General features: G+C 45.7%; 1 protein-coding gene across 4 annotated transcripts; it reads right to left on the reverse strand.

Moving 5' to 3' along the window:
* Nucleotides 1-2,647: 2,647 nt before the first annotated feature.
* On the reverse strand, nt 2,648-16,206 carry LOC135401514 (pre-mRNA-processing factor 39-like). 4 transcript variants are annotated; one of them, XM_064633964.1, is made up of 16 exons: nt 16,118-16,206; nt 13,700-13,758; nt 13,105-13,235; nt 11,816-11,941; nt 11,311-11,426; nt 10,790-10,957; nt 8,952-9,189; nt 8,377-8,484; nt 7,554-7,718; nt 7,349-7,475; nt 5,963-6,171; nt 5,375-5,434; nt 5,130-5,311; nt 4,379-4,450; nt 4,152-4,311; nt 2,648-3,013 (listed from the first exon to the last, which is right to left on the reverse strand). In XM_064633964.1, the coding sequence occupies exons 2-16, from the start codon at nt 13,749-13,751 to the stop codon at nt 2,951-2,953; spliced, it is 1,977 nt and encodes a 658-aa protein (XP_064490034.1). In that variant the 5' UTR covers nt 13,752-13,758; nt 16,118-16,206; the 3' UTR covers nt 2,648-2,950. The 4 variants fall into 4 exon arrangements, with proteins under 4 accessions (XP_064490034.1, XP_064490032.1, XP_064490033.1 ...); XM_064633962.1 differs by having other exon boundaries at nt 8,377-8,487; XM_064633963.1 differs by lacking the exon at nt 16,118-16,206 and adding an exon at nt 15,903-15,921 and having other exon boundaries at nt 8,377-8,487.
* Nucleotides 16,207-16,396: the final 190 nt, after the last annotated feature.

A 16,396-nucleotide genomic window follows, 5' to 3' on the forward strand; every position in this document is an offset into this window, starting at 1 on the left:
GGAAGGTTTCCGACTTTGGAGGTTTTGCTGTACGTGCTTCAGGATAAGCAAGATACGGTTGAACCTCGTTCAAGTGACCGCGACCACTCTCGTAGATATTGGTCACAAAACGAATCGTCATATTGACGAACATTGTGCGATATGCACCAATGAAAACCTTCTGCACAACACAAGGCTGCGCTACGACTTAATACAAACACGGAGGCATTGTCCAAGAACACCTTTCAGCGTGTATGTTTTCAAAGTTTATCCCACAGAAGTGTTTGCTTAGATATGTTATCAATCTGTCGTTTTTCCAACGATACTCTTGCATGGCCGATCGCAAAACACATTCTGCATGTTTCTTTGTTGCTCGAGGGGATGGCTGCTGTACGTGTCCTGCATGACCGCAGCAGGTCAGTGACCTGCGGATGACCTGCAGTGACCTCAGGATGAGTTATCCTGAAACTTGGAGTGAAGCCTGGAAAAACGTTGTCCGAAACCACAAGGTCGCTTGTAGGTCAGGAGCACCCAGTAGTGGACCCAGACCCTCACTCTGTTTGTGTGTGTCTGTGTGTAGGGGGGAGGGCAGTTTCTCTGGCAAAGCACATAGCAGGAGAGAGAGAGGGAACCTGATTATTACTATTTTTATTTTTTGTGGGGAGGTGGGGCATCTAACGCTTAGGTAACCTTTATTTTACAGTATTTTTTTTTACGCCAGTTGCCACTGGTGGTGCCATTGGTTTCCTATATACTGGCCTATTTTAGCTCATGTTTTTATCTTGCTATAATTTTGGATATACAGTTACTCCTTTTTAACAAAAATACCGCGACAGCTAATTTTTTTTTTTTTTTTTTTTTCAGTCCCACTGGAGCCCTATAGGTCCAATAATGGACATATCCTTTCTAACGAAAATACCTTTACTGCAAATTTTTTCGCTGTCCCCCCCCCCCCCCAAGTTTTGTTGTAAAGGAATTTTACTGTAGTTTAACTTTAAAAAGTGGTAATACCCCTATGGGGGTATTTTAAAATATGAATAAAAATACCTCCTCTTTATCCTCACACTGCTGTTGAACAGCGCAGACATCGTCCTGAGAATTAAGGTAAAAGGCTTTTGTTCCGTCCCATACCACCACACAGGTGCAACAGGGATGGATTGCTGCGAAAGGCACGGAAAGGAGAGGAGCCACGTGACGCTCTTCTCGAGTGGAAGTATACGTCGAGAAAGACTATCCTGGAACACCCCAGGTGTCCAATACAAAGACGGATAAGCTGGACAGTGAGGTCTCTAACAATGGGAACATTGTGTCACTTCGCTGCAACTGTCAAACAGAATTCAGGAGCCACCCCCTTGCAAAGAAACTGCACTACCATTGTCCTTCCAGACTCCTGCCAGACACTGATGTGCCAAATCATTAACAAATGTGTACAATGCTACAACAAAACATGACACAGCCATTGTGGAATTGAGGCTATTCCTCAGAGCCGTTCTCCCGTAGCTTCGGCAGTGCCTTTTGCACACGGTACTGTCCTCGACACTTTCCTTTTAACACGACAGAAGCTACGAAGTACAGCACTGAGGAACAGCCTCAACGTTAGTGCGAACGGGCCCTCGAACAATGCTACACTTGCACAGATAAACGTTTAAGACAGTGGTTCTCAAACTGGGTTCCGCGGAACACAGGGGTTCAGCGAGCTGCCTTCCCGGGTTCCGCGAGAAGGCTGCCGCCTCGGCCCCTATCTATTCACAGAACTTGAATTCCCCCGCCCAAGCTCGCTCGGCAGGCCAGAAGCGCGTGCACCGCGGCTGCGGAGTTCGTTCGCGGCCCCTTTCCGTTGTTTATGGGCGCTTTGACCCGTTGACAGACCCCTTACTAGGCAAAGGAGTAGGCCTGGAACGTGCCAGCGAGAAGCTCCGTGACCTCTTCGCGGAGGCCTGATGTACGTGATATCTGATGTACTGCTCATGTTTACGAACAGGGGTTCCCTCGTCCTTCTGGCTAGGTCCAAAGGGTTCCCCGGGCCAAAAAAGTTTGAGAACCACTGGTTTAAGAGAAGATCATCACTGCCCACAAGTAACTAGAGAAGCCAGCAGAGACAGAGCTTTTTTTAAGAAAAAAAAATTGTTGGAACATATCAAGGAAATGGAAATGTAGTACAGATGGACACAGACACAAAGCATCATATGTCAGGAAGACAATTAAGGCTTCCTATGCACCATGTTAAAAATGTTCAGCAATCAGGTCAGAGCAGAGAGGCTTAGGGTTGTCACAGTTACCTTCACACTGGGTGTGTGTGAGGTTTTTACTCGGCAAAATTACCTGCAGTCATGTAGCAACCATTGCCATCTGTTTGCAACAGCCCCCCACCTCCCTTTGCAGCTCACTGCCATTACTTACTGTTAATCACTTGCCATTTAATAGACACGACGTCACGAGACAATTTTTTGTCATGAACGGCACCACAGTAGCCTGTCCTTGTAATAACTTTGCCCACAAGTATACGGTGCACCCAGTTTAACCTCCCTCATGAGTGTCTAAGCAACCTATGCACTGCCACTGCTGCTGTTTTCAGCTAGGATCAAGCCTGCAACAATACCAACTGATCCAAGGAAGCCTGTGCATTTCACTGCAACTGTCACCACCTTTGCACACAGATGGAGCCACATAGTGACGCAAACAGTTTTATTTACTCAATTTATACACATATGCGACACAGCGCTAAAAAGGAAACTAAAGTCCCAGCAGAGGAACTGCTATTTACAATGCCCAGTGGAGGTCCCTGCCTTCTTCGGTGGCCTTGAACCCCTCCCCCTTCAGGGGCGATCCCATCCACGACCATCAAATGAGCAAACAATGTGGGAGTAGAGAAAACCGGAAGAAAAATGAGTGAAGTGAATTGCCCGCGCGCTGGCTGGAGCACCAGGCAATGGTTTTACGGAAACCTCATTCTCGGATGTGTTGAATGGGATCAGTGCGTTGGGTAGTACGACGTTGCTGGATATGTGTTCCACTGTTGCTGGTAGCCGTAAGCCTGTAATTAAGTTATTGTATGGTATAGCTCCTCCAAAAGCTGCTGCGAAGCTGAAGCACATTTGAATACATCCACGTAGCCACAACCCTCAGCAAGTTAAACAACTCTTGAAGCGGAGACATGTTTTCAAGCGATAGCTTTATAGGTAGAGCCTGAAGTTTTAGGGTTTAACCCAAGTTTTCCCCAAATTCGCACCCCGAATTGAAGGTTGCCTCTTTAGGGTGAAACCCGATTTCTACCCGGCAAATTGCCCTCACTAAGACATCTGTAGGAATGCACACTAACTTGTTTGGCAGCAAACGCAGTTACATCACCATTTGTACCAAACCAGTACGGTTAGTTTGAGTACCTGAGCCCAATTTCTCCCCGAATTTAGAATACTGGAAGTTTTCTCACCCGAATTCACATGGATTTAGAGCACATGTTCATTTACCCGATTTTTATCCCCCGAATCTAGAAAAAAATATTTCCCGAAAACTTCAGGCTCTATTTATAGGGCACACCAACGTCAACAGCCACGTATGTCCGTCCATAACAGTTGTGGAGAGAGAGAAAGAGAAGAAAGTAGCTACAATGGAAGGTAAAAAATCAATCAACATTAGAAGATGCCCCTGTAAAGATACTTCATTCAAATGTGTTTTGCAGAATATTTAAATTTTTTTCCCTTAAATTACTTCAAAAAAGCTTGCAGGTACAAAAATGCCTCGTATTTCGGACCCCCCGAGAGCAGGTCATATCTAGGGCCTGACTTTTTAGGGTTAAACCCGTATCCGCCCCCCTTTATTTACCCCCCGAACGAGATCTGTAAAATTCGGGTTTAACCCGAATCTACCCGAAAACATCCGGGTCGTGTGGCACACTCATAAGCGCGCATTAAAATAAAGTTTGATAACATTGCTAAACATTAGTTCCATGTTAAGACAAATTTTTATTAAACAAAAAAAATTCACCCGAATTCCTGACGGCAGAATATGCCGTAATGGGATTTAACCCGAATACACCCGAATTCCTGACGACAGAATATGCCGTAACGGGATTTAACCCGAATTTTCAAATGAAAAATATCACCCGATATTTGCCCCTCCGAATTTGGCCAAAAATAAAACCCGAAAAAGACGGGCCCTAGTCACATCCTCACCTGTGGATAGCTTCCCCACGACTGCGCATAATTGTACTGCGCGGAAGGGTCGGTCGTCGCAGTGGGAGCAGCTGCAGTAGTCGCCACTGCGGTTGCAGCTGTTGCGTCGCCGCCATTCATCTCAGACTTGACTTTCTTCTCTCCACCTGCCGCGTCGTCTCTAGAGGGACACATCGAGATTTATGTGAAAAACGCAAAAACTAAAAACAGGCTAACTAAAAACTTACTCTGCCGCACGTTTCTTGGCCGTTGCTTGAACCTTGAACATCTTGTTGTACTCCTCAAACGTTTCCTGAATCCTGCAAAGCACAGAGAAGGGTAAGAACACGTAAAAGTTGCCTTTACATTCTCACTACATATGCACTTGTAACTCAGTAAAACGTTGAAGGAGCAGACAGTACAATCTCACGTTCCGATTATGCAATACACGTTCAAACGCCTCAGGTTCTGTAACATTACATTATGTTTAGACCCTGAACTTTTAGGGTTTTATATTTTTCCAAATTCGGGGGGTAGAAATCGGGTCAATAAATTGATGTCGAAAATTCACGCAAACTCGGGCAGAAAAATTACCATCAGACTGAGTTCGGGGAGAAATCGGGCATTATTGTAGAATAAACGCTCACTGTACCGTTTATCCAGAGTGCCAGAAGTAAGGGGGCAGTCTCATATTTTGTGAGAAACTAGTATGTCGATGCCTCGAGGTGCCTAGCCTAGGTGCAGTTTTGCAGGTAGAAATCGGGTTTAACCCTAGATAGGTGAACCTCAATTCGGGGTGCAAATTCGGGGAAAAATCGGGTATAACCCTAAAACATCGGTCTAATTATGTTGCAGAAAAAAGAAAAAAGTGCTGTGTCCACACCGGATGTAGAAAAATAACAAACAGTGCACTGAAGTGCTTTCACACTTTATTTAGCGGAACACGAACCCTTGCGCATAAATTTGTGCACACTACAGCATCACTGGAAGGACACTTACTTATCCACGTCAGTGCCGAAGTCCTCGAGGAACTCGAGCTTGCGCTGCAGGAAGGTCAGTTTCTCGCTGGGGGTGAGGTCGCTTATGAGCGCCTGCTCGAAGGCCTCAAGCACCATGGTCTCATCTGGTGGACTCTTTTGGTAGCCCAAGTCTGCCAACTGCATGTACAGCTGGCCATTTGTCTGGACAGGGAAGAAAAGGTTACAACGGAAGTACAACACAAGAAGCCGAGAGCATCAACTTACAGGATCCCGTTTCAGTGCCTCCTTCAGTACTTCAGCCGCGCCATCCACATTGGATCGTACCTATGCACCACAACAATAACAAAAAAAAAACAAAAACATATGGCTATGTTTTGTCATGTTGAATGATTTATCACACCTCATGTGAAGCAAGGTGCACTGCTTAGCCACACTCAGCACTATACTATACGTAGGGCCTGACTTTTTCGGGTTTTATTTTTGGCCAAATTCGGGTGTATTCGGGTTAAATCCCGTTACGGCATATTCTCTGTCGTCAGGAATTCGGGTGCATTCGGGTGATTTTCTTTTTTAAATAAAAATTTGTCTTAACATGGAATTAATATTTAGCAATGTTATCAAGCTTTATTTTAATGCACGCTTACGAGCATGCCACACCACCCGGATGTTTTCGGGTAGATTCGGGTTAAACCCGTATTTTACAGATTTCGTTCGGGGGGGGTAAATATCGGGCGGATACGGGTTCAACCCTAAAAAGTCAGGCCCTGACTATACGCTATAAAAATATAATACTCCATATACTCTGCAGCTCCATAACACACGCAAAGTCCCATCTCGGTGGTCATTGTTTACCTTTGCGATAAAGCGAGCCAGCTTGCAAGCATAGTGTGTAGCCATACGGTCCGAGGGTGCCTTTGTCACCAGCTCCCTGTAGAGTTCCTCAACTTTGTCCGGGTTGCCGCGGCGTCTTTCCAGGTTGACGCGACGGAGTGTCGCCTCCAGCAGGTCTGGAATACGCTCCTGGACTCCGGAGAGGACCTCCACTGCTTCGTCGTAACGGCCTGGCAGAAAATTTTTTTTTTTCTGTACGTTAGGTACTTTAACTGATACCGTTTCAACTCGCTGGGATTACTTGGCTGCACAAGCCAGCAGCTCCTGATGACTAGATAACTCGACACAGACAGCATAAGTAGGGTTCTTCCGTCTTCAGGTTTTACGATTTTTCAAATTCGGGAGGGAAAAAATTCGGGTATTTACGCGCGAGAATTCGGGGAGAAATCGGGCGCTACGATCTCTGTTTGGCATGTCGCCGGGGAATTTTCGGGTGAAACGAAAGGCATATGAAACAAGCCACTGCTGCGACACGGGGATGAGAAACAAGAGTCTTTACATTTCCGCTCGGAACTGGGGCCAGTGTATGACTGCGGTATTCGAACACTTGCCCGAGCTCCACAAAAGCTCGTCTTTGACTCCTGCAGGAGGGAATCATAAAAGGAGGACAAATAGGCTGTCACAAAATAGCTCTCTTTGCTGATATTACGATTCACTTTTCCCGACGGTTTATACCGAGAACGACAAGTTGAAGGACCCCGAGGATTTCGGGTAGATATCTTATTTTACCTGAATTCTTGCAAATTTGTTCAGGGTGGGGTTAGGGTTGCCACCTTTCGGAGTGAAAAATACCGGCTGAGCGAGAGGAGGTGGAATATAGGGAAAGGAGGAAAGGCTCGTGGGAAAGGGAAAGTGGGTGAGGAACGTTCTAGCTGGCTCGACACAACCACCAACCGCTTTGCACAACCACTGCTCTTGTACCCTCCGAACACAAGACGTAATGAATAACAATGATAATAATAATAACAATGAATAATAATAATAATGAATAACTAAGAAAACGACCGGTGACTGTGGAGTTTGGTCTGTGCTCCAAATTTATTCAAGCTGTAGCGGAATGGTGAAGGGAAAATCCCGTAAGAAAACCCTTACGAAAGGCCTTGAGCCACAAATACCGGCAAAAGGCTGCCGGTATCACCTTCCTACCGGCAACCGGCAGAGGAAGCAAATAACCGGCCGTGCCGGTATAATACCGGCCTGGTGGCAACCCTAGGTGGGGGGGAACTACCATGAAAAATCGGGTTTAACCCGAAAACGAAGAACCCTAAGCATCAGAATTACCCTGTATATGTTGAGTATGTGGCCCCCCTGCTGCTTTTACATTAAAGCCGATTTAAGCGCACTCACCCTGCTTCTCTTCGTAGGCTGCCCAAGCCAGGTTGATGTTGGGCTTGCGCATCAGATGGATGGTGCAGGCCCGACGGAAAACGTCGTTCACCCGCTCCGGATCCGCTTTGTCCAGGTATTTCACATACTGTGAACATCAAAGGCACTCATCAAGAGGGCTGGGACACAAAAGTTGGCCCGTGTACCCGCAAGAAAAGAACTGTACCTTAATCCACATATCTTCGTAGAGGGCGCAGGCAATCATGCACCGTTCAAACAATATGATGGTGCGAGTGGCGTTCCCATTGCCAACCTCGAAGTCCAGGTAATCCCGCCAGTTCTTGAGCTGTGATCTCTCCAGGGGCTTCACATGAAAGTATGGCCGCTTGATCTGCATTGAATCGCGCTCATGTTTAGTTGACACTGGAACAATGACACCCATTCTTAAAGGGTTTGCTACACTGTGTCCGAAACTATTCCTGATAAACGTAAAAGACAGTTATTAGCATCAACGTGAAACTGCGTTTTTTCAGCAAATGGGGTAACAGACGCGTAGAAAACCTGCCCCGCGAATACCGAAACTCATCCGGCACTGACATCAACGCAGACGTCTCTGCCAGTGAGGCGGCGCAAGACGTCACCGTGCTCAACACTATCAATGGGAATGGCAGTAGCTCTGGCTCTTAAGAGAGCTTGATATGATGTTTTATTCATTGTTGCGATGCTTGCATGATGTAATGAATCACATCGATCAAAGTATCACAACACATTTAAGCATGCCTCTCTAAGTACATCACTCTTGGTAATTTGTTCCTTGAGACATTAACTGTCCTGAAGTAATCGTTCACTGTCCATGTCCCCAGAGTTCCCTTTATTTGAATGTTACGTCTATCACCTCTATTACAGATCACACGAGATTGCTTCTATAACTCAGTTTCTTCTATAGCCCCTTATCAGCAATGAGTACAAAGTCACTTGGACAAGTTGAGCGACCTCAAGAGCTCGCACCACATCAACAGTGACCACTTGATTAAATGCACCAGTCTTACCCCTTCTTCAAAGGCCCAGCGTCGACCAACTTCTTCCTCATTGGCCTTGAACAGCGAACGGCGCTTCTCGACGACTTTGTCGCGGATGTACTTGGCCTCGTTGTCATTCTTCTGCGCAATTTCCATGAATACATTACGCACAAATAGACGCTATGGTCATGTTCAACCTAAGAATGATACTTAAGATAAGATAACAAGATGATACTGATAAGAAGGACAAGAAGCTCCACCCTACGCTCGTTCCCATTGGCTGCAATAGCTAGCCGCACATCATTCTACATCACGACAAGTACTGTGTAGGAGCGCCAAAAACTGTAGGAGCCCCACAGGCAGCATGTGGTACCCTGGATTATAATTTCTCCTGCAGAGTAACTCCGTCAGGGTTGATGGATTACATTTTGAACCAGTCTTAGGTTGAATATGGGTGTAAATGATCTTGTAAGTCACAAGCTTGATGCAAACCCAGCCCAGTTGAGCGGACTTCGGCACGAGAATTAGATTAGATGACCTCATGCAAGCTTGTGCTTCGCAACTGAATGAAAAATTCAGGGGTGTCCCACACCCCAGCCATATACCAGTGCTCGTGTGTCTTCCTTCTCTTGAGTCGGGTCATCCACACCAGGGGGCAATGCGTCATCTACCCCCGGGGGCGGTGCCTCTCCCTCGTCGTCATCCAGCTCCATGTGAGAACCGTCCTCTCCTGAACCCCCAGCACCCTTACCCATGGACTCCATGTACTGCTGACGCAGGGCTAGGAACTCATCTGTTGACAGGATGTCTTTTGGGGCATGGGATTTCACGTGTTCCTGGAACCTAGAGTGAGCACAGAGCTTGAAATATAGTTCCTCTCTGCTTTTTCTCTCGAGAGCTTGACGAGAGCACTACGCAATATTGTTGCTGCTTTGTTCACTTATAAATGTGTACAATCCGCCTTCATTTTATGTAAAGAGTTTCTGTCCTTACGATCCTATTGTACGTTGCCAAATGTTGCTGAATTCAATTTCAATGTCACGTGACATCTTCTCTCCTTCCTTTGTGTCCTTTAAGAGAGATATTACCATGTGCCTATCGTAACATCTACTACTTTGATAATATTTCATGTCTGTTTTTTGAATTTTTCATATAGTTTCTATGTAGGTTTCCTTTTTATTGTTCTCATCTTCTTTAGTTTTGTTCAATTATCTTGCTTTCCTGTACAGTATTTTGTATCTCATTTTAACGTGAGTGATGTTGTGTGCGCCAATACTAAGGCCTATGAGGCTGTTCTTGGGCACCAATAAAACAACAATTTCAATGATTTGAGGATGGTCCCATGGCAAGATAAAATGTCACCCTAAAAGGCCTATCATGGCCTCGCAATAACAAGAAGTTAATGCAATGCCAGATGCATTTCTGTGAGGGTGAGGACATCAACAGGAAGGTGGAACAGGGGCATGACTCCTAATAATACAAACTTAGCAAATACAACATGGAGACATGAGATCGGTATTGGTTGTCTCAACATAAACTGGATTCTATGTGCGAGCATCTCAGATTTGTTCACTGGCAAGAACAACAAGTAAAGGAGGAGTTCTTTGTAATTAGGGTGTCGTTTCGTTTCTTATATGACACACGGGACTCCGTCCCGCTACATGTTTCCGTGTTGGGGTGACGTTGCATGTCCAAGGAGGACGTCCCACCCACCGTCCAAGTAGGGTCGACGCGAGAGTGAAGTGACGTATCTCCTCGTTCCGGTCAGGCACACGACAGTCGACGTTTGTTTTCTGGACTCTATTTTGTTCGCAGTCCAGGGCACAGTGAAATGGAAGCAAAGGTCTTGGACAATGTAATGTTCTTGCACGTAGGTGGCGATTTTTTTAACCAATTACACAACTGGCTTCTCGTTAGCATCTAGGGACATTGGAACATTTAGTGAGCGTATTCAATACTGCAGAAGCTTCCTGCGTTGTTGCTATAAAACCTGGGAGGAGATATTAAAAATACTTAGAGCCTGAAGTTTTAGGGTTTTACCCGGCAAATTGCCCTCACTGGGATGTCTGTAGGAATGCACTAACTTACTTGTTTGGCAGAAAAATGCAGTTACATCACCATTTGTACCAAACCGCTACAGTTAGTTTGAATAACTGAGCCTGACTTCTCCCCGAATTGAGCATACTGGAAGTTTTTTCACCCGAATTTGCCCGAATTTAGTGCACACGTTTATTTACCCGATTTTTACCCCCCCGAATGTAGGAAAAAATATTTCCTGAAAACTTCAGTCTCTAAAAATACTGCGAAAAGGGAACACATCGAAAAGGGAAGCCGGAACAAAATGTAGCACAAAAAAATGTAGCACAAAAACGAAGTACTACCGCTTCGGAAATCGCTGCTGAAAGCGGCTTGCAAGAGAAAAACGGAAAGCTACGAGACTCACTTTTCGAAGTGGTGTCCGTACAGCTGCGTAGGAACCTGCAGAACCCGCTCATAGATGGCAGTCACCTCCTTGAGGTTCTTGTTCTCCTGCTCCCAGGTGACAAACATGTCCCACAGACGGTCCGAACGGAAGTCCTGCCCCGACGACTCGATTGCCCGCTCAAACAGGCTGCAGAGGCAAAAGTGGCGCGTCTCGGTAACGATGTCACTACGGCGGCCCTGGCCAGCCAGCGTAACTCGTAGTTGTTCAAAACTGAGATCAGACTGAATAATACTGTGGTATTTACCTTCGCTGAGTAGCCCACAACAATTTTCATATGTGACACATTAACGAGTTGCCATGGCGACCTCATTCAAAATTATAATGGTTCGAAACCCTGCTTCGAAACAATGATGTGCGATTTGCTGTAAACGCTGAATAACACAGCACAGGCCCTGCAGTTCCTTGCTGTTCATGGCATGTCTGTGGCACAACCACAATGCTCACTTTTTAGCCACACTGCACACCCAAAATCAACTCACTTCTTAACCTTGACGTAGTAGTAGTCTTCATCTTTGAAATGGGTCTTCACAAAGTTGATGTAATGAATCCAGAGGTCCACACTCAACGGAATCGCCGCCACTCCGCGCTCGAAGGTCTGAAACCAAATCGGCCCCCGTTGAAAAACGAAACTTTCCGTCCACTCCTCAGGGGGACGGAACGAGTCACGATCGCGACCAAAAAAAGCCACTCTATTGGAAGCAACTAACTCAGACCAATCAAAATGTCGAGACAGTTCTCCATCTCCCAGTGGTTCGGTCCACTATCATTCTGACACCACACCCCCAGAGGTAGTAGTTCCTTCAATACCGTCTGCAAGACAAAGATCTTAAGTTTTCGCGCTCTCACAAGTGGCCCTTCTCTCTCTCTCTCTCTCTTTCATTTTATGGGACGTGCTTCCCCATGGCCGTGCATGCCAACGCAAAAATACTCCCACCACTACTACTACTACTACTACGTGCTCGAGCGGGGACTGCAGCCACCCACCTCCTCGGCCTTCGAGATGGAGTCCAATTTTTTCTCCATGTCGGCGTACTTCTTCCAGTAGCCATAGCAGTAAGGGTAGTAAGAAAAGAATTTATCGAAGGCTTCCCGCGCCGCCGTCAGGTTGTTCTGAAAGTCAAATTGTGAGATCGTTTAAGAACGTTGCCATAAAAATGGTGCAAGGATGGACGCAGTGCTTATACTAAGACACGCCGAACAGTGCACCGTGTAGAGATGCTCGATCTACACTATGCTTTGCCACCCATTGCCATTTGCCACCCAACGGTGGCAAATAATTACAAGGACATTGAATAATGGACCGGAAATGGCGCAAAAACACATTGCAGCGGAATTTTTTTGAATCCCGGAAAGATTCCACAACTAGCAAGGTGAATTTTCATCATTTTCAAATTATATTTAGCCTACTTCAAAAGATGCCTAATGTTTACAGCTTTGTCCCCTCGGATTAAAGTCGTGCAGCATGAAAAATTGCATATTCTGGAGTTACGACCTGCTTTGAGCAGCAGCAAGTACACATGCAGTAACAGTTTCATAGCCCTACAATGCTGTCTCGCTGCACGATAGACTAGACAAAAGAGTGACAAAGGAAAAAGGAAAGCAAGAATGACAGCAGATCAAGCACTGCACAGACACAGAAACTGTAATGACCATTACCCTTCTATTAGATGGACCAGATATTTTTTTAAACTTAATTTTCTCACCCCCACTTTTCTATAGTGCAAGCAGAGCCAAACACGCACTAACGCAATTCATACATGGCAGGGTGTCGATGTTGCTCCGCTACTGCTGCAAATGTGTAACTGTGATGTGTTTCTTAATTCATCTCTTCTCATATTCTAAAGGTAACTCTCTCATGACCTAACCACAACTGCAGTAGGCCATCATTAGACCCTGAAGTTTTCGGGTTTTATATTTTTCCAAATTCGGGGGGTAGAAATCGGGTCAATAAATTGATGTCCAAAATTCACGCAGAAAAATTACCATCAGACTGAGTTCGGGAAGAAATCGGGCATTATTGTAGAATAAACGTTCACTGTACCGTTTATCCAGAGTGCCAGAAGTAAGGGGCCAGTCGCATATTTTGTGAGAAACTAGCACGTCGATGCCTCGAGGTGCCTAGCCTAGGTGCAGTTTTGCAGGTAGAAATCGGGTTTAACCCCAGATAGGTGAACCTCAACTCAGGGTGCAAATTCGGGGAAAAATCAGGTTTAACCCTAAAACATCAGGGTCTAACCATCAATCAATCACGACGAAACGACGATCTCTCTAACCTCCTGTTCCACAAACTGCAGCAGGTACGTCCATCCCGTAAAATCGGCCGGGTTGCTCCTCACCACCTGCCAGTACTTCTCCAACTCCGTCGTAGCCGAGTCCGCCTTGGTCTTGGCGTCTGCCGTCCCACCTGCAACACCACACACAGACACACACCAAGACGAGCGTGAGGCAAGACCGAGCCACTCGCACCTCCCTTCGCCCTTTGCCGAGTAATAAAAGAGAGTCGAGCCCGTCGTCGTTCATTACCTGACTCGTTAGCTTACTAGAACCCATGCTCCATTTGCTAAGGGTGGCACGGCGGCACACTGTTGTGGGCGGAGCATCGTCAGAATGCCGACAAGCGAGGCACAACGGAAAAAAGAGAGGAAGACACACACTAAACAAAAAGGGACCAGAGATTTCTGTTTTTCTCTTTTTTTGCGACCTTCGAGCTCACACTTTCGGTCACACACACCTTGTTAAAACGGGGGCCTTTGCCGGCCACATCGAATGGAAGACCACATTCCCCCGTTTCGCGGAATGTGGCAGTAGCCCTTTGTGCGCTAGAGTGGGGGGAGAATGGGTTATAAAAGGGAAGAAACGAAGACATACTCTTGGAGTCTCCGCCGCTGGCGTTCGTGGCTTCAGTCTTGGACGCGTGCATGGCAGATCTGGAGTAGGGAGGGGAATGAGATGTGATGCATGTTGGATGGAGAGTTTGTACACACAAAAAAAATATCACTCAACAAATTCTAAAATATTAAGAATGTTCTCTAGCCTTTTTTTTTCATTTGTCCTATTTCACTGAAGCTTTTGGTATTTTTATGCTGCAGCAGTAACCCGTAACTTTGTTATAAAACTTGGTGGTGTTTTTTTTTTTTTTCCTCTTGGCTGGGGGGACTAACAAAATTGCGTAATGCTTGCAGGAACAGGGGAAGTGCTCTGAGCAAGCCTAGTATGAGCAAGTGCGATTCATTCAACTCATTCTGCTGCCACGAGCAAGGTTATGTACAACCACACTTGCATTCGATATGCAAGCTATGGCCTGACACAACTGAACCTCTGTATGCAATAAGGGGATAAGTCAAATTATCCCCTTTTTAGTATTTTTGTTGCAATGACATCTACGTACCAGTGTGTACCTGTCAAATATTATTTAGGACCGTATTTGCAATTTATTAACTCGCGATAGGAGGATACGAAACGGGAAAGGCATGCGTGTCAACGGGATGGACAGCCAGGTCAGGCCCCTTTTCTACACATGCATACAAATGGAGTAGTTTAAATTTTAAATGAACTTCAACTTCCACTCAACAAATATGTTCCTCCTACCTCACGTGACCACGCCAGCAGCGTTACTGAACCTTCTAATTGGAAAAACGTGTGCACTATGCTAATAAGTCATGTTTTGCTGACCATACGTAACATTATTTTCAAGATTGTGCTCGTTTAGCAACACGATAATCACGATCTAGGCTGCTCCACTGCACAAAGTAAACTTTGCCAGTCCTGGCATCACCATGAAAGTCCGACTCGTGAAAACTGTTTTTTTCCTGCACGAAAACCCTGCGCGTGCGGCGTTATACAGGGTGTGTGCAGAAAAACATGACCCGCATTTAGGCACATAGCTTGTTGCCTACCTAACTAACGAACTTCCGGTGGTGCACGATGGTGCATTTATGCGTGCGAAATCTGTAGAAAAATTGTGGAAGCCATACCCAGCTTAAAAAATAAACGGAACAACGAAAACGTCGGCTTCCGTGCATCAGAATAGGGCAACATGGTGGACAACAGGGTGTATGTGAAAGGGTAACATGGTGCACGTAGGAGAGTTGTGTTCAAGTACCGCTAGGGGAGCTATCGGTGCATAAATCGAAACGATGTCCCACATGGATGCTCATCGGCAGTACCCCTAGCGGTGCCTGCACATAACTCTCATGAGACGGAAATGCACTACAATGCACTGTCATGACCGCCCTATTCTAATGCATGGAAGCCCATGTTTGCGCGCTCTGTTTATTTTTTTACACTAAGTATGGCTTCCAGGATTTTTTGTAGCTTTCGCACGCATAAATACGCCGTCGTGCGCCACCGGAAGTTCCTCGGCTAAGTAGACAACGAGTTACATGTAGAAATGCGGGTCATGTTTTTCTGCACACACCCTGTATAGAAGGAAGGGGTTATGCCATGCTCCTGGGTTTTGTTCAATTTGTGCTAAGTCACACACCCAGAAACAATACTAGCGGGACATGCATGTAAAGCAGACACATGCACATATGTTACACATTTTGCGTTTGCATTCAAGCATTGATGTGCCACTGAATATCAACTACCGCTGGGCCAGAAACGTACAGCAACACGATGGCAGTGTCAACAGAGTGGACAATGAAAACATTTATCTTCAGTTATGAGTTGGGTAACAAAATGCAAACGTTATCTTCTCCTGCTATTGCTCCAAAAAATACGCCAAGAACACATCATTTCTCCTCCAACGCCTAGAGGTTCTCTTTGCTTGCCCCTTATCAACATGTAGCAAGGTGGTTGTAGCGGTGAACACAAATAGTGTCCATCAGTTGATACGGTACGATACCTCAATGCCACGAAATACGATTGCTACGCAACACACAAACTCAAATTCTAGCACTTCTTCAACTCATAAAGAGCTCTTCACATGAGACAAAATCTTCAAAAATAATGAAGTGCAAACATTGATCTGCGGCTCTTTCCCACAGATAGTAGCCAGCGACTTTCGCCGGGCATTAAAATAATCACATTACATCAAACACCTTCTATGGTAGAAACGCTATTTATTCACCGTGATAATCAAAGAAGAAAATGTGTGACCCGATGCGCTGGATTTCGTTTCTGCTCTACAGTAACGCTGGGAGCCATTCACAAAGGCCTCATCATGGAACCGGGTTGCGTAGAAACCGAAGAGAACACTCCGAAATAAAGAGAACTTGCGCCGTATATTCAAATGCCAGACCCCGTGCGTCAACAAGTGCAACAGTATACTGAACACTATCTTACCTCACAGTAATACGTTCGTTTTTTCACAAATTAATCGCAGTTAAACAACGCAGATACAACTGATTGAACCCGAAACGACTACAGCGCCACCTCTGCAAAGCGCGAACTCGCGATACAAGATTTGTCAAGAATTGTGCAGACAAATACAGCAATCCTCTGAAGCCATTCTCAAGAATTTTCTTAATTATAGTATATAGTGTTCATCGACGAAATGTAATTTAGTTTTTACATCACGTAAGCAGCAGCTTCATATCGCTTGCTCCATCCTTCGTACTATGG

This window comes from Ornithodoros turicata, chromosome 7 (assembly GCF_037126465.1).
Source record: "Ornithodoros turicata isolate Travis chromosome 7, ASM3712646v1, whole genome shotgun sequence".
Classification (NCBI taxonomy): Eukaryota; Metazoa; Arthropoda; class Arachnida; order Ixodida; family Argasidae; genus Ornithodoros; species Ornithodoros turicata.